Below are 23,370 nucleotides of genomic sequence, written 5' to 3'. Positions count from 1 at the left end.
TGTCCTCTACCCAGCCTTAGTTAAGTAGATTTATTGCTACATTTTTTTCCCTCTTATCTCTTGCACTGGAATCCGGTATCTTCTATGGATGCATGCCAATTTTTAGAAATCAAGGGGACCACGTGGGTAGCACACACTGAAATTTTCTAGGTGTCTATTAATATTTTTGCAGAGTCTGCTCAGAGTTTTAAGTTGACTAATTTCAAGATAAATTACCTCCTAAGGAAGACATCCTTTCCCTGCTCTTCCCTTCAGTATTTCTCATACCCAATATGGACTTGTTTTTGGGTTCTGTTTCTTTTTAGGGTTTCTCCTTAGTACCCTGTACCGAAAACATAGGGATTTTAGTAACTAGTAGCAGCCAAAGCTGACTTATCTCTCAAGAAGGCTGAGAGAAAGTAGGTCCAAATCTCGACCTCTGCAAGGAGTGGTTGTGCTCCTAAGATCTTTATGCAGAAAGTGACAGCTGTTTTGAAGGGCTTGATAAATGCACATGGATGAATCTCAATGCTTTTTTAAATCTCCTGAGTTACTGATTTTATCAGAACAGACAGACTACTATTTTAGGGGTGGGGTATATATATGCACAAGCCAGAAACTGGGAGAAATGCTTTTCATCATATTGAAAGAGAAGGTAAATTAAAATGCACATATGCAAAATCTCTGCATTTGGGGGACATAAGTCTGCCATGTGTAAAAAAAAAACACACATCATCACCATTAAACAATATTTTTCTGCTTTACTAGGTCAATGGTGATAAAATACAAATGCAAACACTGAAAATAAATATGTTTTGGAATCCAGCATTAAATCAGAAGTGTCACTCCTAATACATTAAAATGAATTAATTAGCAAGACTATGTCAAAACTAAAACAAAAATATTAAGCAAAGCAATAACAATGTGTATAAAACTGAAACACCTTCAATTTCAAAATTAGTGACAACATTCTTTTTGAAGCAGTATCTTTCCAGTATAAGACACGGCATCTGATATAAAGATACTATTTATCATTAGCCATGCATTTTCAAATACATTCTTAACAATAAAATACACATATTATTCAGTATGTTCTGACCAGTCTTTTTTTTTTTTTAACTGATTCTTCAATCAAACAATCTAATATGAAGTAGAAACCACTGCCTCTTTCAACCAGATCAGGATAAAACAGACAGAACCAGTTTGCATTGGCTCTGCTGTGTCTGCCATAGTCACTGGTAGCCTGGGAGTGTTCTCACCAGTCTATAGTCTTTCTGCAAATAGAATCTTATCTCCAAAGGGGTTATAAAATCAATTGTAGGCAAAATGAAATCCCAGAGACTGGACCTGCCATCTCCCCTCTCCCCTTTTAATAGGACACATTAGCCTTATTGGAAAAAAACAATTCTATTTATAGATTAACAGGTTCTTAGTCTAGGGTCAGACACTCTTTAATCATATGTGATATTAGGAATGAGGAGGACCTGCTGAATTGCAAGCCAAGAGGATGACCTAGTAAACATGAAAAACCACCCTAGAGCCTCTGCCCTGTGGCCATCCTTTCATAGCAGCAGCACAACTCCCCCTATTCAACACCCCAGTCCCTCCTAGTCACCTAACACTAAGCATATCGTTCTCCTATTGCTCTTATCACTTCCTGCAAGTGCCTGGTTCTTAAAGCAGCAGTAGTAGAAAACCTAACATTTTGTAAGAATTTTAGGAAACGCACAAGGATGGCACATGGGACTGGGCTACCCCTTTGCTGGATATATGAACTCTTGTTCATAATTACTAAGCCCCAAACCCATGGAAACAAGTGAGCTATCTTCCCACTCACATAAACACAAAGCAAATATTAATAGACACTACTTTTTAGTTCCCTGACACATAACAGCTTTAAACAATGTCAAAACAGTCATTGAATAAGGGCACATATTTCTTTCTCTTGATCAGATGTCTGTGTATAGAACTGGGAATTCAATATTAAAGGGTCTATTTTTGTTTAAATTGTACTGCACTTCTCAGATCTCTCATAAAGACACACATGCAATTTTTGAATATTCCAAATTGTAAAACTTGTGAGAACGCATTTGCTTTACCAAAGGCTACAGCAAATCACTAAAAGCTACTGCCCCTCTCACTACCGGAGACATCACCTTGCATTGTTAAGCAAGAGGCTATTCTCAGGGGCCTGAGCCTTGAGGTAGTCCTGGGCCCTATACCACTCCTGTCTCCAGTGGCTCAGAGCCAGAACTCACACCTGGCCACACCCACTGGCTCTGTGGGAACCTCTGAGGAGCAAAGGGGGTCAATCTCTTGCAAGCTTAGAGGATTTGAGAAAAAAAGGGCTATTATTGAAAATGCAGAGTCCACCACTTGGTTCTTTGCACAAGTACCCATGTGAGGAAGATAGAATAATGTCAAGGAGGTAAGTGAAAGGCCCCTGGCTTAGACTCTGGGCCCATAGGCTCTCCTAGGCATGCCTGACGTAGTCACCAGCAGGCAGTACTGCTTAAGCAGGGCAATGTCAGGCACAGCAGGAGACACTGGAAGTCATGCTTTGACACTTGCATGAAGGAGGTGATGTAAGTGCAGTTTTCAAGTTCACAATCCTGGGATTTTTTTTTTTTATGCAAAATTGCTTCAGGTGGAAGCATAAATATGACTTTGTAACACTGGGTTATGTGCTTTTCTTAATCACATTGATCTCATCCCTTTGATATACCCCCCAACAGTATACTTCACTCAGGGTAGATACACAGAAATTCTGAAAAGTAACTTAAGCATTCACATACCTTCTGCATGGTCTCAAATATCCCCATCCTCCAGCAGCAAAGGCCCCAGGACACCACGAGGAAGTGGAAATCAGTTACCTCACAGAAGAAACAGCCCTAAAAGACACAATTTAAATCAGCATTAGTAGACAATGCAATTTCAGGCTGGACATGTCCTAGTTCTGACTCTTGAAGTGGGTAGCAGTGGGGTTTGAGAGTGTCCCTTCATTTCTCTGGGCCTTGGTACCTTCATCTTAAATAGGGATAATGGACAGACAAGTCTCAGGTTTCTCCCACACCCAGCTATGTTTCTGTAGCTAAAGACTTTCACACTGGAGCCCCGGTTGACACAAGCTTGGGGTCACACTCCAGACGGCCAGTGCTTTGCACATTAGTGACTGGCTTCACAAGGGGAAACATCAGTGATATTTTGAACAGCTCTAGAATAAATGAGGGTCAGTATTAAACAAACACGACTCTCCATAAGTTTGTACTGACATCTAGCCAAAACCATAAAGAGAAAATTACTTTGACATATATATATACACAATGGAATATTATTCAGCAATCCAAAGAGATAAACCCATGCCATTCGCAGCAATGTGGATGGAGCTAGAAGGAATTAAGCTCAGTGAAATAAGCCAGAAGGAAAAAGAAAAATATCGGATGGTTTCACTTATAGCAGGAATATAGGGAAACCAAGTAAGACATCAGTGTAAAAAGTAATAACAGTACAAAACACAACAAAGCAAAAACGGGCAATTATAAAGCAGAGACATCCTGCAGGGGAGGAGGCGGGAGAGGGATCAGGGTGCCTTGGGGAAGGACACTCCATGGGGACTACACCTGAGGGGGTGGGGTCAAGCAAATACTGTTTAAAAACGAACAATGATGTAATTTTTTTTTAATTGAAAAAAAGATGGAAAAAAAGAGAAAAAATTAAAGCTTATGTTTTGATTGTCAAAAAATATAAAAAAATAAAAAAAAAGTTTCTTTCTTTTTAAAGGAAAGTTGAAAAGGATGCAGAAGGAAATGAAGATGATCAAAGACGAGGACGTGCATTTCAATCTGGGCGTGAAGAGAGGCCCCTCCTTTCCCCACTGCCTGCAGCCCGTGGCCTCCCGCGCGAAGGCGCCTCAGAGACACCCGTTCCCGGAGGCTCTGCGCGGGCCCTTCTCCCAGTTCCGGTATGAGCCTCCCCCGGGGGACCTCGACGGGGCCTTCGAAGGAGGCGGGTCCCGCAAACGCAAGAGCATGCCCACCAAGATGCCCTCCCACCACCCCGCGGAGGAGGCCGCCGGGGGCCTCCACGCCGACGAGGGCAAAAGCCACGGCCCGCGCGGCCTCCCCTTGCTGTTCCCGCAGCCTCCGCGCCCCAAGTACGACTCGCAGATGATCGACCTGTGCAACATGGGCTTCCAGTTCTACCGCACCCGCGAACACGCGGGGGGCAAAGCCGTCAAGCAGGAGCCCGTGAAGCCCAGCGCCGTGTGGCCCCAGCCCACACCCCCGCCCTTCCTGCCGGCGCCCTACCCCTACTACCCCAAAGTCCCCCCGGGCCTCATGTTCCCCTTCTTCGTGCCCGCGTCCTCGCCGTTCCCCTTCAGCCGGCACGCCTTCCTGCCCAAGCAGCCCCCCGAGCCGCTGCTGCCGCGCAAAGCCGAGCCCCGCGAGCGCGAGGAGACCAAGCAGAAGGTGGAGCGCGTGGACGTGAACGTGCAGATCGACGATAGCTACTACGTGGACGTGGGCGGGGCGCAGAAGCGCTGGCAGTGCCCCACCTGCGACAAGTCCTACACCTCCAAGTACAACCTGGTCACCCACATCCTGGGCCACAGCGGCATCAAGCCGCACGCCTGCACCCGCTGCGGGAAGCTCTTCAAGCAGCTCAGCCACCTGCACACCCACATGCTCACCCACCAGGGCACGCGGCCCCACAAATGCCAGGTGTGCCACAAGGCCTTCACCCAGACCAGCCACCTGAAGCGCCACATGATGCAGCACAGCGAGGTGAAGCCACACAACTGCCGTGTGTGCGGCCGGGGCTTCGCCTACCCGAGCGAGCTCAAGGCCCACGAGGCCAAGCACGCCAGCGGGCGGGAGAACATCTGTGTGGAGTGCGGTCTCGACTTCCCCACCCTGGCCCAGCTGAAGAGGCACCTCACCACGCACCGGGGCCCCATCCAGTACAACTGCTCCGAGTGTGACAAGACCTTCCAGTACCCGAGCCAGCTGCAGAACCACATGATGAAGCACAAAGACATCCGGCCCTACATCTGCTCCGAGTGTGGCATGGAGTTCGTGCAGCCCCACCACCTCAAGCAGCACTCCCTCACCCACAAGGTACCAGGGCGGGGCTGGCAGGACCTTTGGGCAAAAGAGCCTTGGGGGCCAGGAGCCAGGAGCCTGGTCCAGGAGACCAGAGCTGCTCCCCACCTTTGACCCCAGGAGCAGTGCAAGCCTGGGCTTGCCTTACCTCAACCCAGACATCCTTTCTCACCTTGAGGTGGAGGAAGATGTGGAGACTTGCAGTCAAGAGCTTTCCCACCTAGCCTTCTTGAGGCCGAGGGTGGCCTAGGAATAAATGATGCTGGTAGTCTGGAGAGGAGAGGAAAGGAAAGATGAAGGAAACAGCTGGCTGTGCAGATGCCCCAAAGAATCCCTAAACTTTGGCTTCTGGAAACTAGGTACTAGCATGAATGTGTCAACAGACCCTAGCTATTCAAGACCAGCTCTGTGGCTGGGGACACACTAGTTAAAACATTCTGGAGGATTGTAGAGAGTTCTCTTGGTCTTTGCTGATGAAGTGGTTACGACCTTTGGGGTTTTGTTTGTTTTTTTCTTCCTCCACTATGAAACCTGCTTCTTATGCAATTGGCTCTAGGGGAGAAGAGGCTGGCCTGGACCAGCAGGGTCTATGCTTCCCCCAGTGGAGCACCTGTCTAATTAGGTGTAGTGACCTGTGCTTTGTTCCTGTAGGAAGCATTGGAGAGCATCTTTCTCTGCTTGGGTTTGGTTTTCTCTTCTCTAGGTTAGGTTTTCAAGGAGAAATATAGGCCCATGGGTCTCAGTTCAGCCTAGTTTGCAACCAGAGCACAGAAGCCATTCAGGATGATCTAAAAAAGGGCCTCAGTGGTATCCCTGAAATCTTACCCCAGTTCTGCTGACTTGGGTCTGCTTTGAACTTCTGTGAGGAGAGGTTTGCCCCACTGACCTCTGCATTCACACCCATGACCACAAATGGTTTTCTTGGCAGAGAGGCTTCTAGCAGACCAGAATTTCTAAAACATTCTTTAATTCTGAAAGGTCAGGGGAGGCCTTTGCCCAGTCAAGATAACATTTCTGCTCTGCCGCAATGGATTTCATTTGTTAGGTTAGAACAAAACACAGGGAATTTTCTGGCTCTGCTGCAGAGGTGAAATGTGTGGTTGCCTTGTGGGCACAGCACAAACAGCTCCTGCCCTCAAATGGCACCTGTAGATACTATCCAAGTGTAAGAACCTTCAAGAACCTAGACTAAGTCAACCACAACTGGCTTCAGGGGCTCCTATGTGTTTGGAGAAGGAATCAGATGTACATTTGGGAACATATAAAAATTCTGTATGAGAGTAGAATATGAAGTCAAAGTAAGAAAACAGCCTGGTGTCTGATTTGAATTAGGAATGTGAATTTGGAAATTAGGAAACTAAATGTATTTTAATTAAAGGCATCAGCAAATCATGAGAAGTGTTACTTATTGATAATTTCTTTGTGCTAGGTGCTTCTCATTTAATGCTCTTCAACTATGGTAAAATACCTATGGGTATCAATCCCGATTTGCAGATAAGACCCTGAGAACATGAGAAGGTCACTCAGAAATCTCTGACTCCAGCACCTGAGCTATTGAACACCACTGTTCGCACTTCCCCTTTCTCACCCTCTTCCCTCTGCTCGCCCCTAATAATCCTTCTGTGGATTCCTTCTGGAATCATCCTTCTAGTAAGTTGTTGACAGAGACCCAAACTTACCCTTTAGTGCCCTGGGAGCACTAAAACTGTCCCAGTTAAAGAAGTAGAAATAGAAGCAAAAAGAGTCAGGACTGGGCTTGGAACCCCTCCCTCCTTAATCAACTATGTATACCAGTACTATGATTTCTCTGATCCTGTTAGCATCACAGCAGCTTCCTTTGCTCCCCAAAGTTGCATCCACTCAATTGAGTTCTAGCCCACATGTGAATTTTACTTTGGACAGAGAATTCTCTTTAGAGAATTCCAAAAGCAGTGATAAATGGTTGCTTCTCCTTGGTTCCAGGACAGCTGGATCACATAGCCAGATACAGAGACAATTTTGAGAAGAAAGACGCCAAAGTAATTTTAAAATCCATCGAGAAAATAGTTCCCATTAATTTCATAATTTAAACTCACTGTTTGAATATGCAATACATTTTAAAAATTCATCTTCTGAGGAGGGCATTAAAATTTCGAGTTCTTCATTAGCATAAATCCATACTCATCTGCAATCATCTAGAGAGTATTCCAGCTGGAAACCATCCCAGGTTCTTATGACCCGCCACTTCATCTTGAGATGAGGGAGCCGTCATCGGGAAAGGCCACAAAACTTATCTAAGGTCACACAGCCAGTAAGTTGTTGACAGAGCCTGGAACACACCCTTTAGTGCCCTGGGATTGCACTTTCTACCATGTCCCAAATGAACGAAGTGGAAATATAGGCAAAGAAAGTCGGAGCTGAGCTTGGAACCCCTCCCTCCTTAATCAACGGAGGATACCAAGCACTGTGGGTTTCATAAGGTACAGTTGTTCACTAACAGCTTGTTATAACCTGTAATAACCTCACTTTTAAAGCCGTGGTTCTCTAAGTCTTCCATCTAATAAGTCATCCTGGGTGAAGATATCTTGCAAAGGCCTTTTTAGGGCAGCTCTAGTTTGGATAATGCTCTACTCATGCTGAGTCCCTAGATACACTTTCAATTGAGGGCATGGATGCTTAAGTATTCAAAAACTTCTCCACAAACAGCAAGGAAACTAGAAATTCTACTTCTGTGCTATTTTCTAATCCACAAAGTTATCCTCAGTCAAATTTCTCTATAGAACAGAAGCCAACTTATAGAAGATGCCACAGCCAAATCATGCAGAGGTCACTATGGCCTGTGGGAACCCAGGGGATCCTCTCAGAAGTGATTATCAAGCTGTAATTTATTGAAGTGTGGATGTGAGTTGTTCTGAGATTTGCAAGTCCATTAATGAGAACTCAAGAGAATGTTGGTTTTCATATGGGAAATGATAATATCACTTTAGGAGGTTTTAGTTTTTCATTATCATGAAAGCCGGATTATAGACTTATTCCATGTATCATTCCATTTGCTCTTCCCCAAATCCTATTAATCCCTGAGAATTGTTACTGTAGAATTAACCCCCGCAGCAGCAAGAACAACAAAAGCAGTAGCTTCCTTTTCTACCAATGGTCTGGATAGTTAGTGGTTTTCAGTAGAAAAAAAATAATACAATCAAAACTTTTCAAGAAAATAGTAACTTAACGAGGCTAATACCACATCATTTGGAACTCAGTGTGTGTCACCAAATGCTTTGTGGATTTTTGTGACAGAAATGAAAACTGCATTCTGATGAAAGCATGTTACTTGCTAATGATTTTTTTTTAACCTTTCCTCCCTACAGGGGGTGAAGGAGCACAAATGTGGGATTTGTGGGCGGGAGTTCACCCTGTTGGCCAACATGAAGAGGCACGTGCTGATCCACACCAACATCCGCGCCTACCAGTGTCACCTCTGCTACAAGAGTTTTGTGCAGAAACAGACCCTCAAGGCACACATGATCGTCCATTCTGACGTGAAGCCTTTCAAATGCAAGGTGGGCAGTGCACCTGGGAAGGGGCAGATCAAGGGTTGTGCAAATGGCAGACAGGGAGGCGTCTCCAAGGAACCTTCTACTCCATTTCAGCCTGGGGCTTCTCAGGCTCAGAGCAGGTCCTCAGTCCAGCTGCTGGCTCTGCCCCCCTTCCCATCCCGCCTCAGCAGTCTATTTGTCTCACCATGGAATCAGGGCCTAGGCACTAGAGACCGCCAACAGGAGAAGGTCTGGAGGTGGAAAGCTATTTGGATAATGAGGTGGTTAAAGGGTGAAGGTGATGTGGAGTCATCGTTCTAGAAAAGCGAGATGAGGTGTAGTAGCCTTTCCCTCATTCCAGTTAATTAGTAGAAGCAGCTCCTAGCACTGACCCCTCCTCCTTATCTCTTGCCTCCTGCCCTTCTGACTTTGGGCTGAGCTGTGTGATTTGAGGTTGGGTCTCTCAGAGATAGTGAAAGAGATGCTGAGGCCAACCACTCAGATGACCTCCAAGTTGCTTATTGGGCTGAGGAATAGTGTCCAAGTGACTGAGAAACAGTCACCCAGGGGTTTCCATTAATTCCTGAGGACCCTGGAGCATGGGGATTGAGGATCTCCATTAAGACCTGTTTAGATTAATTTGGCTGGATTTTTATTTCATTAGATGAAACGATGTATGAGCTGGCGATCTATAAAGCCCAAGGCACTGACTGGGATTACTCAGCAATGCCTGGGCTTTTCAAGACTGTCCCCACTCTCCCCTCCAGCATGTTTTCCTTCTCCATTTCTAAAATGAGGAGGAATCATGCTCAGGATTGGGTGGTTTAATCAAGGAATGTACCAGCGAGTGTCACCCCAGACATGAAGAGAGGGCCGAGGGGGAAGAAGAGAAAAATCACCATATATAAGCTCTATTAGAGCCTTTTGTTTGAAATATAAGTTTTCTTCTATCTGTCACTGCATGTTTGATGGGGTCCAAATAAAATTTCCACTGATTTCTACTTCTAAATTAGGGTTCCCTGCTTCCAGGGGCTGTTCCTGCTTTAATCTCCCTGCAGCATGCTCCCCACTTGAAGGAACCCCCTGTGAAGCTGACTTCTTTCCTGTGTTGGCCACTCCGGGATGGGGTGACAGGGGTCAGGAACCAGAGCTTTCCTAGACCTGTGTGGGCATCTCCGGAGGTGGGGGAGGGAGGGTTCTCCCTGCAGCCCTTTTCCTGCCACCTACTTGTGTTTCCCCTCCTTTTCTTCAGTTCCCAGTAGTTTGAAAGTCAGTTTATGTCCACCTTAAATCTTCCAAGCTGAAGGGGAGGAAGCTGCATGCAGCATGGGCTGCATAACTCACAGAACCCAGGGCAAATGAAAATGTGGGGCTCTTTCTTCAAACATTATGCATTTCAAGTTGGTAAAAGCAGAGGATTAAGCCCATATTCAGGGCCCTTCTGAGTAAGGGGCCTTGGACACATAGACCACCTCTTCTCTTGCTCTTTAGGCAGTTTCTTGAGTTCCGTCCAACTGCACAGAACCCCCTAAGTCCTTCACATTTAGCAGAGCTGTCCAGCATAGTATATAGTCCCCTAAAAATCTATCCCTGTGCAGTCTCACCATCTCCCTCCCACCTCTGCTTTGTCAATTCATGGTTAGGAGCAGTAAACCAGGCAGAAAAGGTCCCTGAAATGGAAAGATATGTCAAGGGGCATAGCCAGTACAGGAAATGGCTGAGAGAAGCAGTCTGCTTCCCTACCCTCAAGGGCCTCAGAGGGGTTCTTGAGGGCATCTGGAAGAACCTGGTATCTGAGGATTCGAAGGTTCTCTCTGGTATTATGCACAGGAGATGGCACAGTGCAGTGCCACTGGGCCCAGTGGTGCAGAATCAGCTCTTTGGGTGTTTTAGGTCCCCTTCATGAGTGACTGTTTCTCCTCTCCCTCCTGGTGGTCAACTTTACCCTTCAGAAACAACTTTATGTTGTTTTCTTGAGGTTGGATTAGACTCTGGATGCCTCGTCATACTGTTGGATCCCATAAGATGCTGAAAGGAATCCAGCTTTGGTGGGAGGCATGGTTTACATGCTCCGATGAGAGATGAGCCTGCTGCAGGAATTGGAGAGCTGGTATTCTGCACTGGTAACCCCTTCTGATGGGCAGGTCTTCTCAGGAGACCACAGAGGCTACTTAGGAGAGAGAGTGCATCCGTCATTAGAACAAGAAGAATTGGATGTTCTGCGTGGATGCCAAACTTAAGTGGCCCTTCTCCACTTCTAGACACTGAAGCAAGAACACATGTCAGGTGTACTGCCAGATTCTCCTCCTCCTCGTCCCCATCTCTCTGCAGAGTGCCACCCTGCATGGTGTCATCCTCTCTTCCTTCTTCATTTCAAAAGCACTTCAGAGTGTGTCTGAGTTTACAGATCATGTAACAAGGCTCTAGGTGTTTGCAAACTAGCTCTAGATTTCAGTGTGGGATGGACAATCTAGAGGTGGTGTCCTGTGGGTCTTGCTTCCCATCCACGTTGTGCCAGGTTCTTGGAAATCTCACCCTGGGTACAGGTGGCTGGGGATCTGAGACTTGGGGGAGGAACCGAGGGCCACTTTCTCACCACTCTGCAGTTCATAGCCAGAATGACTGGCTGGCTGCATAGCGATGTCAGAGAGCAGGCCGGACAGCTAAGCCTGGTAACAGAGAACAGTTACTCCCTCTACATGATTGATGTGACTGCAAGAAAGAGGCAGGCCTTGTTCCTGCCTCATTCTAAGAGTTAATTCTGTCTCCTTTCCCCAAAAACATGCCAAGAAGGGAAATTCTCATAGTAACAGGGTATCATTTCGTAGGATTCTTCCCACCAAGAATCCTTCCTGACATAAATCCCTCCCCCAGTCACAACACGAAATGGTTCTCTCAGAGCCCTGCTCAGTGAAAACAGCTGTCCACACCAAGCAGACGCATTTTCTCACTGTGGGATTATGCGTTAACAATAGGATGGAAAAACAGAGTGGAGGAAAGGTTTCCATTCTGTTTCTTTTTTCTTATAAAAATATTACTGCCCTTCTGGGCTCTTTTGCCATTGGCTCAACTTCTGGACTCCTTGCTTCTTGAAGCCAGCTGAGGTTTCTTCAGAGACTTGTGCCTGTAGACTTAAGCTGTGTTTTAGAAACATGCTTCCCAGAGTCTGTGTAAGCACGCAGAGGTTGATTTGGATGCTATCCTTATGGCAGCCACACTCTATAATAGCAAAGAACCAGCTGCCGTCTTTGGGAAACCTGTCAGGAAAAGCAGCCATCCAGAATTTCCGGGACAAATTCTCCTTTGAGATGGGTGAAACCCAGAGCTGCCTAAGTTATGAATCACCAGGTCATCTGCAGCCTGGTCTGAGGCAGAGGCCTGAAGGCGGAGGGAAGAGCTATTAGGACAGGATGAGGTCTCTCTGCAAAGGGTCCCTGCCAACTCCACTAAATTGGCTCTGTTTCCCCCTCCTGCTCTTAGATGCTCCAATAGGGGAGACACCAGGTGGGGGTCTTTAGGGACCTGGAGCTTGGGATCAGGGTTCTCGGCCTGGCATTGAGGGAGTTAAGGCAGTGACCAGATAGCAGCCTTTTGGCAGCAAAGCCCTCCTCAGCAGAAGGAAGGATATAGCTGTATGAACTGCCTGCTTAACAATGCCTCACATGTCCCCAGAGGCCCGCCTGCAAATAGATTTCATCTTGCTTTCTCTTGTACTTTTCAAAGCTTCCTGTTTTCTCACGGTCCTTTTGGACAGTTTACAGTCTCTCTCTCCCTCCCTCCCTCTCTCTCCCTTTGAGGAAAGGAACACCCTTCTTATTAAAAGAGAGACAGAGAGAGAAGAATGTAAGGGAAGGGCAGTTTAGCAGAGGCCATTCTCCTCAGCTGCAGGTCGCAGCTCTTTGACCTTTTCTCTCAGAATAGGAAAACACAGACTTCCTGGTGCATCTTTGTCCTCACGCTCAGATCAGGCTGGTTGGCTCGATGTAGCGTGCCTCTTCTTGGCTCCGTGGGGCTCCGGCCAGGCCCAGTGGCTGCTGACTGCCATGGCCCTGTATGCATGCAGTTGACTTCTCAGTGGCCCTGGCTGTCAGCATTATTGCTGGAGCTTGGGGAAGTTGCCTGAGGCACCTCCAGGCCCTGGACTGGGAAGGGCAGGGGCACCAGAAGGACAGATTTAGAACTCCTTTGAGGATGAGGGAACAAGGAAGCCTGGAGCAAACAGGGCTTCTGCTAACTGTTTACAGTGTTCACTGAGAATTGGAAAGTTAGGCTGGGCTCACCCAAAGTCTGCAATCTAGGATGGATCTCTTCTCATCCATATATTTCCCAGTGCTGCATCAAGCACAACTCTTCCCATTGTTATTCCTCAAGTAACCTGGCAGGTGTCCTTACTTAATCCTTCCTTTAATATTCCTTCCAAATAATTTGGTTTGAAAACACAGGATCGTCATCCTCAAAGATCTGTCCATTTCTGGAATGTACAATAATCTATTATGTACATAATAATGATAGTAATAAGAGTTAATATTTATTGAGCTCTTACTGTTTGCCAAGCCCTTACTGAATTATCTCATTCAACCCTTACAACAGCCTTCATGAGAAGCTATGAATATCATCAACATTTTACTGAAGAGAAAACAGCAAGTTCTCTGTCCCTCTGAGGTTTCACCGTCGTCGCCTTTCTGCTCTGCTATCTTGAAGCCTAATTATCTGTGCAGACTATTTTTAAAGAACAGTTCAAAACATTTGTTCCAATTTTCTATTAAATGTTGAGGTTCACCTCTCTCTCTTTAAAAGTATAGGTATAAAAGTGGGTGTAGCTGGAAAAGTGAAATTCAGGATTAGGCACACTGACACTGCTCATTAGGGCAACTGAGCACTCAGGAGGAAAACAGACTGGTGCAGCTGGCCACCTGCAAGATGCAGTCTGAGTCCTCACCACTCCGGTAGCTTCCTCTGCCTGTTTTAGTCTGCAGACCTTGGCAGGAGATGATTCAGTAAGCCTTACTTGGACTAGCTCTTAGCTTCATATCTCATGATTAAAGGGGGCCTTTTAGATGACTGTTTTTCCCTAGAGAAGAAACTTAAGAGTTTGAATGCTCCTTCCCAACTTTTTTTCTTCCTTCTAGTTGTAATTTCCCTCCTTTACTACATGTCTGCGTGGAGTCACCTTTCAAGCCCCTGTCAAGGGCGCCATCTTTAATTTACCCTCCTTCTCTGGTCTGTCTTCACTAGGAGTGACTGAAAAACTCTGAATTTCACAGAAACAAAATGTACCATACATTTGTTTATTGTCTTATGAAAAAGATGAAGAGGCCAAGTGTTCTGAATTAGGAACAAAGGACTTTGTAGAGAGGTCAGAGAGGAAGAAATCATAGATAGCTACCATGAGGATATGAATGGTATCCAAGTCCCTTGGGTCCTGAGTTAATTGTCTCCATCCTTCTGTGACTGAGGATTTTTGCTTGCAAACTAGCAAGCAAACTAGTTTAGTGTGGGAAAGGAGTAACGTTGGTGATGGTTGCATTTTGGAATTTTGCATGAAGAGTAACATATTCCTGATTTGTCTGTTTAGTCCCTCAACCAAGTACCTAGATAGTCATTAAATGTTACTAAGTATGTAGCCCTGTGCTTAATACTAAGATTGACCACAAAGAAAAGGAAGGCAGACTTTGCATTTCTGAAGACTACCTGGGGTATACTTTACTGTCCTAAACATCTTTCAAAGCTAACATACTGTCTCTCTGCGCTGAGAAACATACCATCCATTGCCTGGCCCATTAGGCCACTATGAACCATGAAGGATAACCCTGGTATATAAAAATCAAAATTTACCAACAGCAGGAAAATCATTCTCCTTTACCAGCCACAGGTCAGATTATATAGCTGACCTGTCATGTCCCACAGTGGACTTCCCCTGAGTCCTTGACATCAAGGGACAATAATATTTTAATATCTTAATGTCCTTATGTAGTATTAAAATGTCCTAGGAAGCTCAGTAGTGGGTGAATTGAATCAGAAAAACTTTAGAGTAGAAAAACACATACTGAGCTATGAACAGGATCATGTAAGGGTGATACAGCTTAATAAATTTTGTCTACTGAGAATAGAAGAACACGAGGGTCCATCCCACATGAACTCCTGAGGAAGTTGAAGTAAGGCCACTGTCTCAGACTTTCACCTGATGGGTCATCTTTTCCAAATCAATGTGGCATGCAGGTGCTCTGAATACAGATGAGTGTGGGACACCAGTGTGTCAAATTCATTCTTGCTAGTAAAGAAGTAAAAAGGGCAAAGTACTTGAAACCCCCAAATATGAATCACTGAAAAATACAGAGGCAACCATTCCTCACCCATGTGTGGGCTGCCTGCGCCAGATTTGTAATCCAGGTTGACTTTCTCTTGCCCCCAGCATTCCTTTAGGCTAATCTTCCAAAGTCACCATTTGTTAGGTTTAGTCATTCTTTCAAGCCAGTTCAGTTCTCACCTCCATAGCCACCTTGATTAATAAAATAATTAATAATTTATTAAAAAATTCAACTCAGAATTCTCACTATTGACCCTGAAAATATCTGTCAGAGAAAAAGGAAAACTGGCATCAAGTCTCGGCAGACCCTGTGCCTAAAATCCCTCTCCATGACACATCTCATTCATCCCAGAACATGGACCTCCAAGGCTGGGGAGGGAAGGAGAATGTTCCTGTCTTATCAATGTGGCCCAAGGGCAGATGCAAAATCCTCCTCTGCATTCTGCACAGTGCACCCAGGGATGTCCAGAGCTTTGCGAGGGCTTGGGGATGAGAAAAGGAAGAAAAGTGCCCCAGTCAGTTGCTTCTGATTACACGTTAGCATCTGCACACATTGCCTTTAAAGAGGCAATTCAGCAGTGTGTGGTGCATCCATTCTTTGTATTTTGACAGGAATATAGAAAGATGAAATAGAAAGAAATGATTGTGTTTATTCCTTGTAAATATGTTTACTGAGATAATATTTCAGTACTTCACTTCAGTACTTCATCTCCCAGAGAAAACAAACAGTCCTGCCTTTATATATCTCTGTGTTCCCTTTACCTTTGAAGTCCACTCCAATAATTAGCAAATTAAAAAATTAGGAAAATGTTGACTGATGCAGTCTAAAAGAAGAGTTATGTTGGGACTGCAAAGTAGGGATGGTGGTCTCTGGTGGCCAATGACTGCGTCTATTATCCCAGCTCCAACACCTACTAGCTATATACCTTGATGAGTGCCTTCACCTGAGCCTCAGTTTATCCTTCTCAAAAATGCGGAGAGGGTGATGACAATATCCATCTCCTAGGATTGATGTGACAATTAAATGAGATATTCCAAGGCCTACTTTAGACAATGCCTTCTATATTTTCACCTTTTCCAATAGTTGCATTCCAAAGATGTGTTAACAGCTTTGCAATGTGCCTGCAGCACAGGAAGGCAGATATCACAAATCTGTCCTTACTCACTGCATTTCTGAGGCTGGCCACAAATCCCATCTCTCCCTAACTTCCAGGAGAACATTTCCCTTAGAAGCAGTGTAGGTGACAGCATGTTTGTCCTCACACAGACCTGAATCTGGGATCATGGGGTGAGGGCCCCACCTCCAAGTAACCTGTGCTCTCCCTGTCATTGTCTGATAGCTGTGTGGGAAGGAATTCAACCGTATGCACAACCTAATGGGTCACATGCACCTGCACTCCGATAGCAAACCTTTCAAGTGCCTCTACTGCCCCAGCAAGTTCACCCTGAAGGGGAACCTGACACGTCACATGAAGGTCAAGCATGGGGTCATGGAGCGGGGCCTTCATTCTCAAGGTAAGCCAGTCATGGCCAGCAGATAATAAGTGGGAGCTGTACTTGTTGGTAGAGCCTGTACTTGGGGAGTTTATTCTTAATGTTGGAAAAGGGAGCATAATCTTTAAGACCACAGTAGAGTAGCAAGAGCAGGCTTATAACAAATATAATGGTAATATCTGCAGATAGTAAGTCAAAGTGGATTACAGAGCATCAGTTGGAACATCATAATGACACCAGAAAACTATTAGTTCTCGGCTCCAACCTGCAGCAGGTGCCTTGCCTCCTTTAGTCTTTAACAACTCTGGGCAGAGGAACTTCTGTTATCTCTACTTTCCAGATGGAGGAGCAGAGGCTTTAGGTATTAATTTTCCTGAAGTTGCTCAACTGAAAAGTGACAGGATCAGGACTTGAACACAGACCTTCCTGACTCTAAAGTCTGACTCTGAAGCCTTTATTGTATTCACTTCATGCCCTGCTGTCACAGAGTTTTTCTTTCCTTTCTACAAAACAGTCCTGCAAGCTCTGCTGTCAACAGAAGTATGTCTGTAGCAGGCTAGAACTCCTCTACCTGCTTACCATCAGGTACACCAGGGACAATGTTCCTGCTAGCTAGGGCTGACCAGCCCTTGTGCAGAGCGGGGAGTTTTGTCTCCCCTACTGAGTCTGAATTGAGCTGATGAAAAGTTTTCTCCTCCTTTATCTTCCTAGTCCCTTAGTTTGATAACTTTATGTTCCAGGTCTACTGAATTCAGTGAGTTGCTCCTTAATCACCTACTCAGGCAGTGCTTCAGTAAACAGACAATAATGTGCCTCTGTCCAAGCAGTGCACTTTGTGCAGATACCAGGCAGGTACCAGTGGAATGAGACCATCTCTGCCCTCTGCGAAATCTATATGTGGGGAGAGGTGGGCATATATGCAACTTCAAATCATATTCACTGCTGTTTTCTGGTCAACATTATGATCAAAGCATAGACGCTTTAGAGACACTGCTCATCGCCCCTGCAATTCCACAGCGTAGACTGTGCCATTCTCATTTTAGGCAAGAGGAAATGATGGCCAAGAGGTGTTCTATAAACTGCTCAAGTTCAAACAGCAAGTCTGAAGGCAGAACTGGGGTTCCAGCTTAAAAATTTCTGAATCGAGACAGTGTTCATTACACGGTGAAAACATGGGGGATCCATTTGCTGGATCCACCCCTTTACATAGTAGGTAGTCAGTTAGGCACACATGTTCATAAATAAGAAACACACTCATAGCTTGAAACAATGATTGTAGCTTTCAGATTTCTCACCATACCCACTGAGTTCTAAGTGACTCCTAGTGACAGAGAACTGAGCTCATTATAAACTAAGACCTGGAATTTGTACAAAAGTCCTGAAAAGATTCTGGTTAAAAAACAAATATATATATATATTTTATTCCTGACAGTGTTTTCCTCCTCAGTTATTCTTTGCACCTCTAGTTTTCAAGTTAGGCCTGGGTTTTCCAGAAGAGCCACAGTTTGCTCAGTCTCTGGGCTAGGAGCCGTACAAGGCAACAAGGAGACAGTCCTCCTTCTGAAACCTGCTTGCCATGACTTAACCCATACGCGAGCTCACATCCTAAAAGGTACCGCAACACCCCATCATTCTTCTGGAAAAATGAAGAGTCCAGCTATATATCAGAGAATCACTTTGAAAGTTTTTTTTTTTTAACAGACTTTCAACAACTTTAATATTTTCATCTACAAAAGGTGTTAACATTTTTTACTCTAGTTTTTGAAACATGATCCAGTTTTTAAATCCTCTTGTGCACCTGACAAGATTAAAGCTATAGCAACCTTCATTGTCTGACAGTATCATCAAATAGGCAAAGGGGGACATCAGCTTCCTTTGTGTGTCCCCAATACAGGAGCCTGCTTCTCCTGTGATGCAGTGCCTCCTGTATCTCCTCTTCAGTCATCCCCAGTTGCTTCTCCACCCTGTTGACTCACCCACTGAAGAACCTTCCAGATTAAATCAGGTGGAGCTTTAGCCTGTATCTGCCAGCTACTGAAAAGTCCCTCCCTACAGGCCTCAGGCCGAAACTCCTATCATGTCCTTGACAAGAGGACAAAAGGAACACTATCCTCTCTGTGCCTTCCGTGTTCCAGCTGTGCTTAGGGGGCCTGGTGATGAGGTGGCTCCCTTGACTCCGAATGGATCATCTTTTTTGCTTCAAGATGAAACTACCTTTATTATTTTATCATAGTAAAATATTTGCTTACTGTAAAGAAGTAACATAGATACATTAGAAGTAAAAAATGTTAACGTAAACTCACTTAATCATTTTTTAAATTTTGGCATATATCCTTCTAAACATTTTTTGATCAAGAGATTAGATTGGTTTTGTGATCATTCATAGATCTCCATGGTCTACACATGGCTCACTGGGTGGATGTACTATTATTTATATAACCAAACCTTTCATTAAATAGTTTCCACAGTTTCATTATAAAAAATGTGATGACGAGCATCCTTGCACATACGCTTTGTGCACCTGCTTGATGATTTTCATAGTTTAAATTCCTAGAAGGGTAATTGCTAAGTCAGAACTCTGCTTCTTTTAAGGCTTTTGATGCATAATCCCAGATTTGCGCTCCAGGGGTTAATGCCAATTTTTAGAGTCCATCTATGCCAAGGCCCATGTCTATATCCTTAATGAGAACTTATCTATTTTTAAAATGTAAAGTCAAACACTGCTAAATGACCCATTTTCGTGACTTTTCCCTGGCCTTGAACACTGCCTTTGCCTCCACAGGCTTTGGACGAGGGAGAACTGCCCTGGCGCAGGCAGCTGGAGCCCTGCGGAGTCTGGAGCAGGATGAACCCTTCGACCTCTCCCAGAAACGCCAGGGGAAGGGACCCGCCTTCCATTCAGATGGGGAGAGTGCCAGGGGCAGCTCCTGCCATGAGGAGGAGGAGGATGACAACAACTACGAGGTGGAGGAGGAAAGCCCGGGGCTGGCCCCCCAGCGCAAGCAGCTCTATTCACCCCAGGATCTATCCACCCAGCCTGAGCTGGCCGCCAGGGCTCCAGGGGAAGCCAGTGAGGAGGAGAAGGAAGATGAGCCCAAAGAATGCCAGGAGAAGAGCAGGGACGCCGTTGAGGCAGAGGCTGACCAGGAAAGAGGACTTGCCCCAAGAGACGAGTGTCTGGGCCTGCGGGCTTTGCAGAGCAACCGGCGAGACCCTTCCTTCCCTGATTACTTGTATTTCAAGCACAGAGATGAAAGCCTAAAAAAATTACTGGAGAGGAAAATGGAAAAACAAGCAGTACTCTTAGGTATCTAAGTGAACAGTTTTAAAATTACATTTGGAAAATGAGAAGTAGGCAGTTCAAATATAGCTTTCCGCATGAGCTGTCACTGGCTGGAGATGAGTGAATGGTGCAAATCTCTACAAATGGCTTAGAATAAATGATCAGGGACCATCTTCAGAAATGTAAATGCTTCTTGATCATTCACTGGGCCTTTGATTTTTAACACACATGCAGTAGAACAAACTGTACATATTTTTCTACATATCTAATTATATGTTGATGCTGAGGTGCTTATAGAATTCTATTTTTCTTTACTAATACATGGTAAATTTCTTTCTAGTTGCAAAAATACGGTGCTTGACATGTTACTTTATTAATGATTATTTAGTTGAATGTGTAAACATTATTTTTCTAAGTACATGAAAATATTAGAAGTTGTATAGATAAAAATTGCCTTTATAGTAATAGAAATACTAGAAATGATATAGGAGGGAGAGTCATTGAGGAGGACGTTGTCCGAGTAGTTGCTGCCAATGTAAAATAAAATTTCAAGAGACTGAATAATGTCGACTAAGGAAAAATCAGCAATATTTAGATTCTTCCCTAAGTCCACCTTGTTCTGCTTCAGTTGCTGTCATCGTGTGTGGCATTTGGACCTTATTTTTCAAATGGCCTGACTTGCTCAGAGCCTACAAGCTCACCCCTTGAGTGCTCAACAGAATCCCCTTTGGGGCTGTATGTTCCATAAGGCAGCAGTAAGAAGAGTTGTCACCCAGTGAGCAGTACTGGAGCTGGAGCTTAAGGGGGCAATTCTCCCTGAGATCGAGGAGCACTATCAGAACAACCATCAGGTTGTTGAGAATCATTTTGGGAGACTTTAAAATATATAATGTTGGAGGTTCCCCCTCTTGGAGATTCTGATTTCTTTGGTCTGGGAAGGAGCCCCGGGACTGGTATTTTCCAGGTTGCCCCAGGTGATTTGTCTGTGTAGCCAGACTTGAGAAAACTTGACAGAGCTAAAATAGTGACCCCCAGAACTCCCTCCCAGGAACTCCATAATTTTATCTGTTCCTTGCTTCAGACTCATGAACATAGACAACCTTGGAGTCATATTGTAAATCAGACCTTTTTATCTCTTCTGCAGGAGTCTCATGCAGAGACACACTCTTTGTGTAGATACACTCTGTATAGACACACACTTTCTGTGCCAGATGATGCCTGTGATGTTTATGGTCATTTAATAGACATTTTAAAATGCTGGTTATTTCTTCCTAGATGCTTGAATCATGATTCCTGTGAATGATGATGACTATCATGGGTTGAGCCCAGCAGGTAGGCTTTTCCTGGTGCCAAGTAAAGCAATACTGATAGGAATCTGAGTATGTGGGACACCCATAAGCAGTAACCCCCTGGTACTGCATCTATGTTTATGTAAAAACTGCTTCTCGATTGGTAGTTTCGACTCTTAATTGTATAGCTAGGTACTGTTTATTATTTTGCTTCCTCTCCTCCTAAAGTTCTCAGTTAATTTCTTTGAAGACCTGCCTCATCTCTCACAACTGGATGCCAGCTTTTTCTGTGGGCTGGGGTACTTCCCTATAAGCCTCATCTGGTTTGCTCCTTCACCTGTGTGCTTTACCAATCCTGATGCATCATTTCTTCTGCCCATTGACCTAAACCTCCTTCCTAAAGCCCTATCACTAAAGCTGCTTGGGTTTCCTAATGACAGCCATGTCCCAAAGTCAGAGCATTTACAAAGCGAATGGTCAGGGGTATACTGTGGGTTTCCGTAGTTACAAACTAAACTCTGAGCCAAGAACCTATTTCAAGTCGTCAGTGGGACAACTTGCCTTCCATTCACGTTTGAGATAGCTCAGTACCCCAGGTAAAATTGCCTGGGAGACTGGTAGAGTGCTCTATGAGGCTTCAGCTCTTAGGGTTCTGTTACATATTCTTTCTTTCAGCAGTCACTTATTGAAAACCTGCTACACAGATGCAGACTTCCAGTTTGTCCTGGAAATCCTAGCTGGAATAGGAACCAGGGGAACTAGAATAAGCAGAATTTAGTTTTTCCTTACCAAAACAAATAACATAGGAATGTTTGTGGAAACCAGTTAATGTCGAGACGGAGAGAGTAGGGTCTAGAACTGTGGCTTTCAAATTGTGTGTTGAAGAACCAGAGGTCCCTATTAGGCCCTTTCAGAGTCACAAGGGGAGAAGGTAGCAGCACTGAACCCTCCTGCTCACTTCATTTGGAGCAGTTCAAACCTCATTTGTTTTACATGTCAGCAGTCCAAGTAAAATTTCATTTGGAGGGAGGAAAAAAGGTCTAGGAAGAGTAATAAAAAATGAGTTATGGACTGTATCCTAAAGCCTGTGTTAGGTTCTTGATTCTGGGTATGAGAGACTATAGATCTAATTAATATAATTACACTAATCCTCTGAGAACTCAGGCTATGACCTTGGTTTTGTATGTTGAGTGACCAATGTACTGGTTTGTCTGGGACAAGCCTGGCTTATACTTGTTATCCCAGGGTAATTATTGTAGTATCACCTTTACTCTCGAGAGTATTCTAGCTTGGTGATGAAGTATATGATCACCCTGTGCACAAGTGCAGAGCTAAGAAAAGCCTTGACCAGCCATGTCTAATGAGCAAATTAACCAGAACACATGCTTGAAGGAGCGCTCACCAGGGCCATCCTCAGAGGATGAAAGGATAAAACCATTCAAGGTCACAATACTCTACACATTCATCTCATTGAGACACTGAAAATAGGCCGCTACCAAATGCTTTCCCAGCTTTCAACCTCCATCACTTTAAACCAACCAACTGACCAACCAAGTGGCTTATTTTCCTTTTATTCATTTTATCCAGGCCTATTATTGTCCCCTCTTGTTACCTTTCAATTCCTCTTTTATTCTCTCTTTTTAAAAATTTGACTTCCCATTGGCCATGAGACTGAGGCTGACCTTTCATAACCCCACAAGGGTAACTGGTATATTTGTATATGAGTAGTTGCATAAGAAAACCCAATGTGCATACTGTATTTATTAAGCCCTGAAGGCATTTAATAAAATATTAACATTGTGTTTTGAATTATGATCTTTGTCTGCTTTGCTGGAACAAAATGTAACAGAGCTAACATTTAAAATCCTTCACATATTTGGACAACATTACACCAAATGTTGATTTTGTACAGAATTCTGGCTTGCTATTTAAAAACTAAAACTGCAAGTGTGTAGCAATCCAAGTTGTGAATATTGCTTTCTGCTTTGGTGAAAGGCAGTTTACCTGAAAATAGCATGTAACCTATATTTTGTTAATTTAAGCAAATAAAGATATGTTGAAAAATCTGAGTTAATTATTTGCAAATACCTGACATTTTTTAAGGAAGCCGTCATTCTCAACATGTCACTCCTGCCCTCATACCCTCTGCCAGCGTAGTTCCCTTTGGTTAATTTAAGCAAATAAGATATTGGTTGGGACCTCAGCCCCAGGAATGCACAGACATTTGATTCTCCCTCCCACAAGCCTTCAAAACGGATGAGCAGATCCATTACCTCTGCAAAGATGGTGACGTTTTTCCTTGTGGGCTGGTCCTTGGAGATGAAGGACAAAAAATGTCCAGATAGCAGCTGTTGCTTATAATTCAATGGTACTCTTATGCCCCTAGATGAGGATGAGAACTTCT

At 44.5% G+C, this 23,370-nt stretch overlaps 1 protein-coding gene and 1 long non-coding RNA gene across 3 annotated transcripts in view; one reads left to right on the top strand and one right to left on the bottom strand.

The window, feature by feature from the left end:
- The window catches only part of ZNF366 (zinc finger protein 366), a 57,639-nt gene extending 34,609 nt beyond the window's left edge, over positions 1 to 23,030 (top strand). For both annotated transcript variants that reach the window (XM_037529788.2, XM_054688044.1), the window contains exons 2-5: positions 3,760 to 5,096; positions 8,426 to 8,617; positions 16,241 to 16,415; positions 19,177 to 23,030. In XM_037529788.2, the coding sequence (XP_037385685.1) occupies positions 3,774 to 5,096; positions 8,426 to 8,617; positions 16,241 to 16,415; positions 19,177 to 19,709 (2,223 nt within the window). In that variant the 5' untranslated portion in view covers positions 3,760 to 3,773 and the 3' untranslated portion in view covers positions 19,710 to 23,030. The remainder of the gene's footprint in view (positions 1 to 3,759; positions 5,097 to 8,425; positions 8,618 to 16,240; positions 16,416 to 19,176) is intronic.
- LOC119260786 (uncharacterized) overlaps positions 1 to 23,370 on the bottom strand; it is a 130,440-nt gene that overhangs the window by 28,846 nt on the left and 78,224 nt on the right. The window contains exons 6-7 of the long non-coding RNA XR_008549169.1: positions 5,254 to 5,351; positions 2,775 to 2,870 (exon numbers count right to left, since the gene is read on the bottom strand). This is a non-coding gene — a long non-coding RNA (uncharacterized LOC119260786). The remainder of the gene's footprint in view (positions 1 to 2,774; positions 2,871 to 5,253; positions 5,352 to 23,370) is intronic.

Source organism: Talpa occidentalis, unplaced genomic scaffold (assembly GCF_014898055.3).
Source record: "Talpa occidentalis isolate TD23 unplaced genomic scaffold, MPIMG_talOcc4v2.1 talOcc4.6, whole genome shotgun sequence".
NCBI classification, from domain to species: domain Eukaryota; kingdom Metazoa; phylum Chordata; class Mammalia; order Eulipotyphla; family Talpidae; genus Talpa; species Talpa occidentalis.
This window is presented reverse-complemented; position numbering and strand designations above follow the sequence as displayed.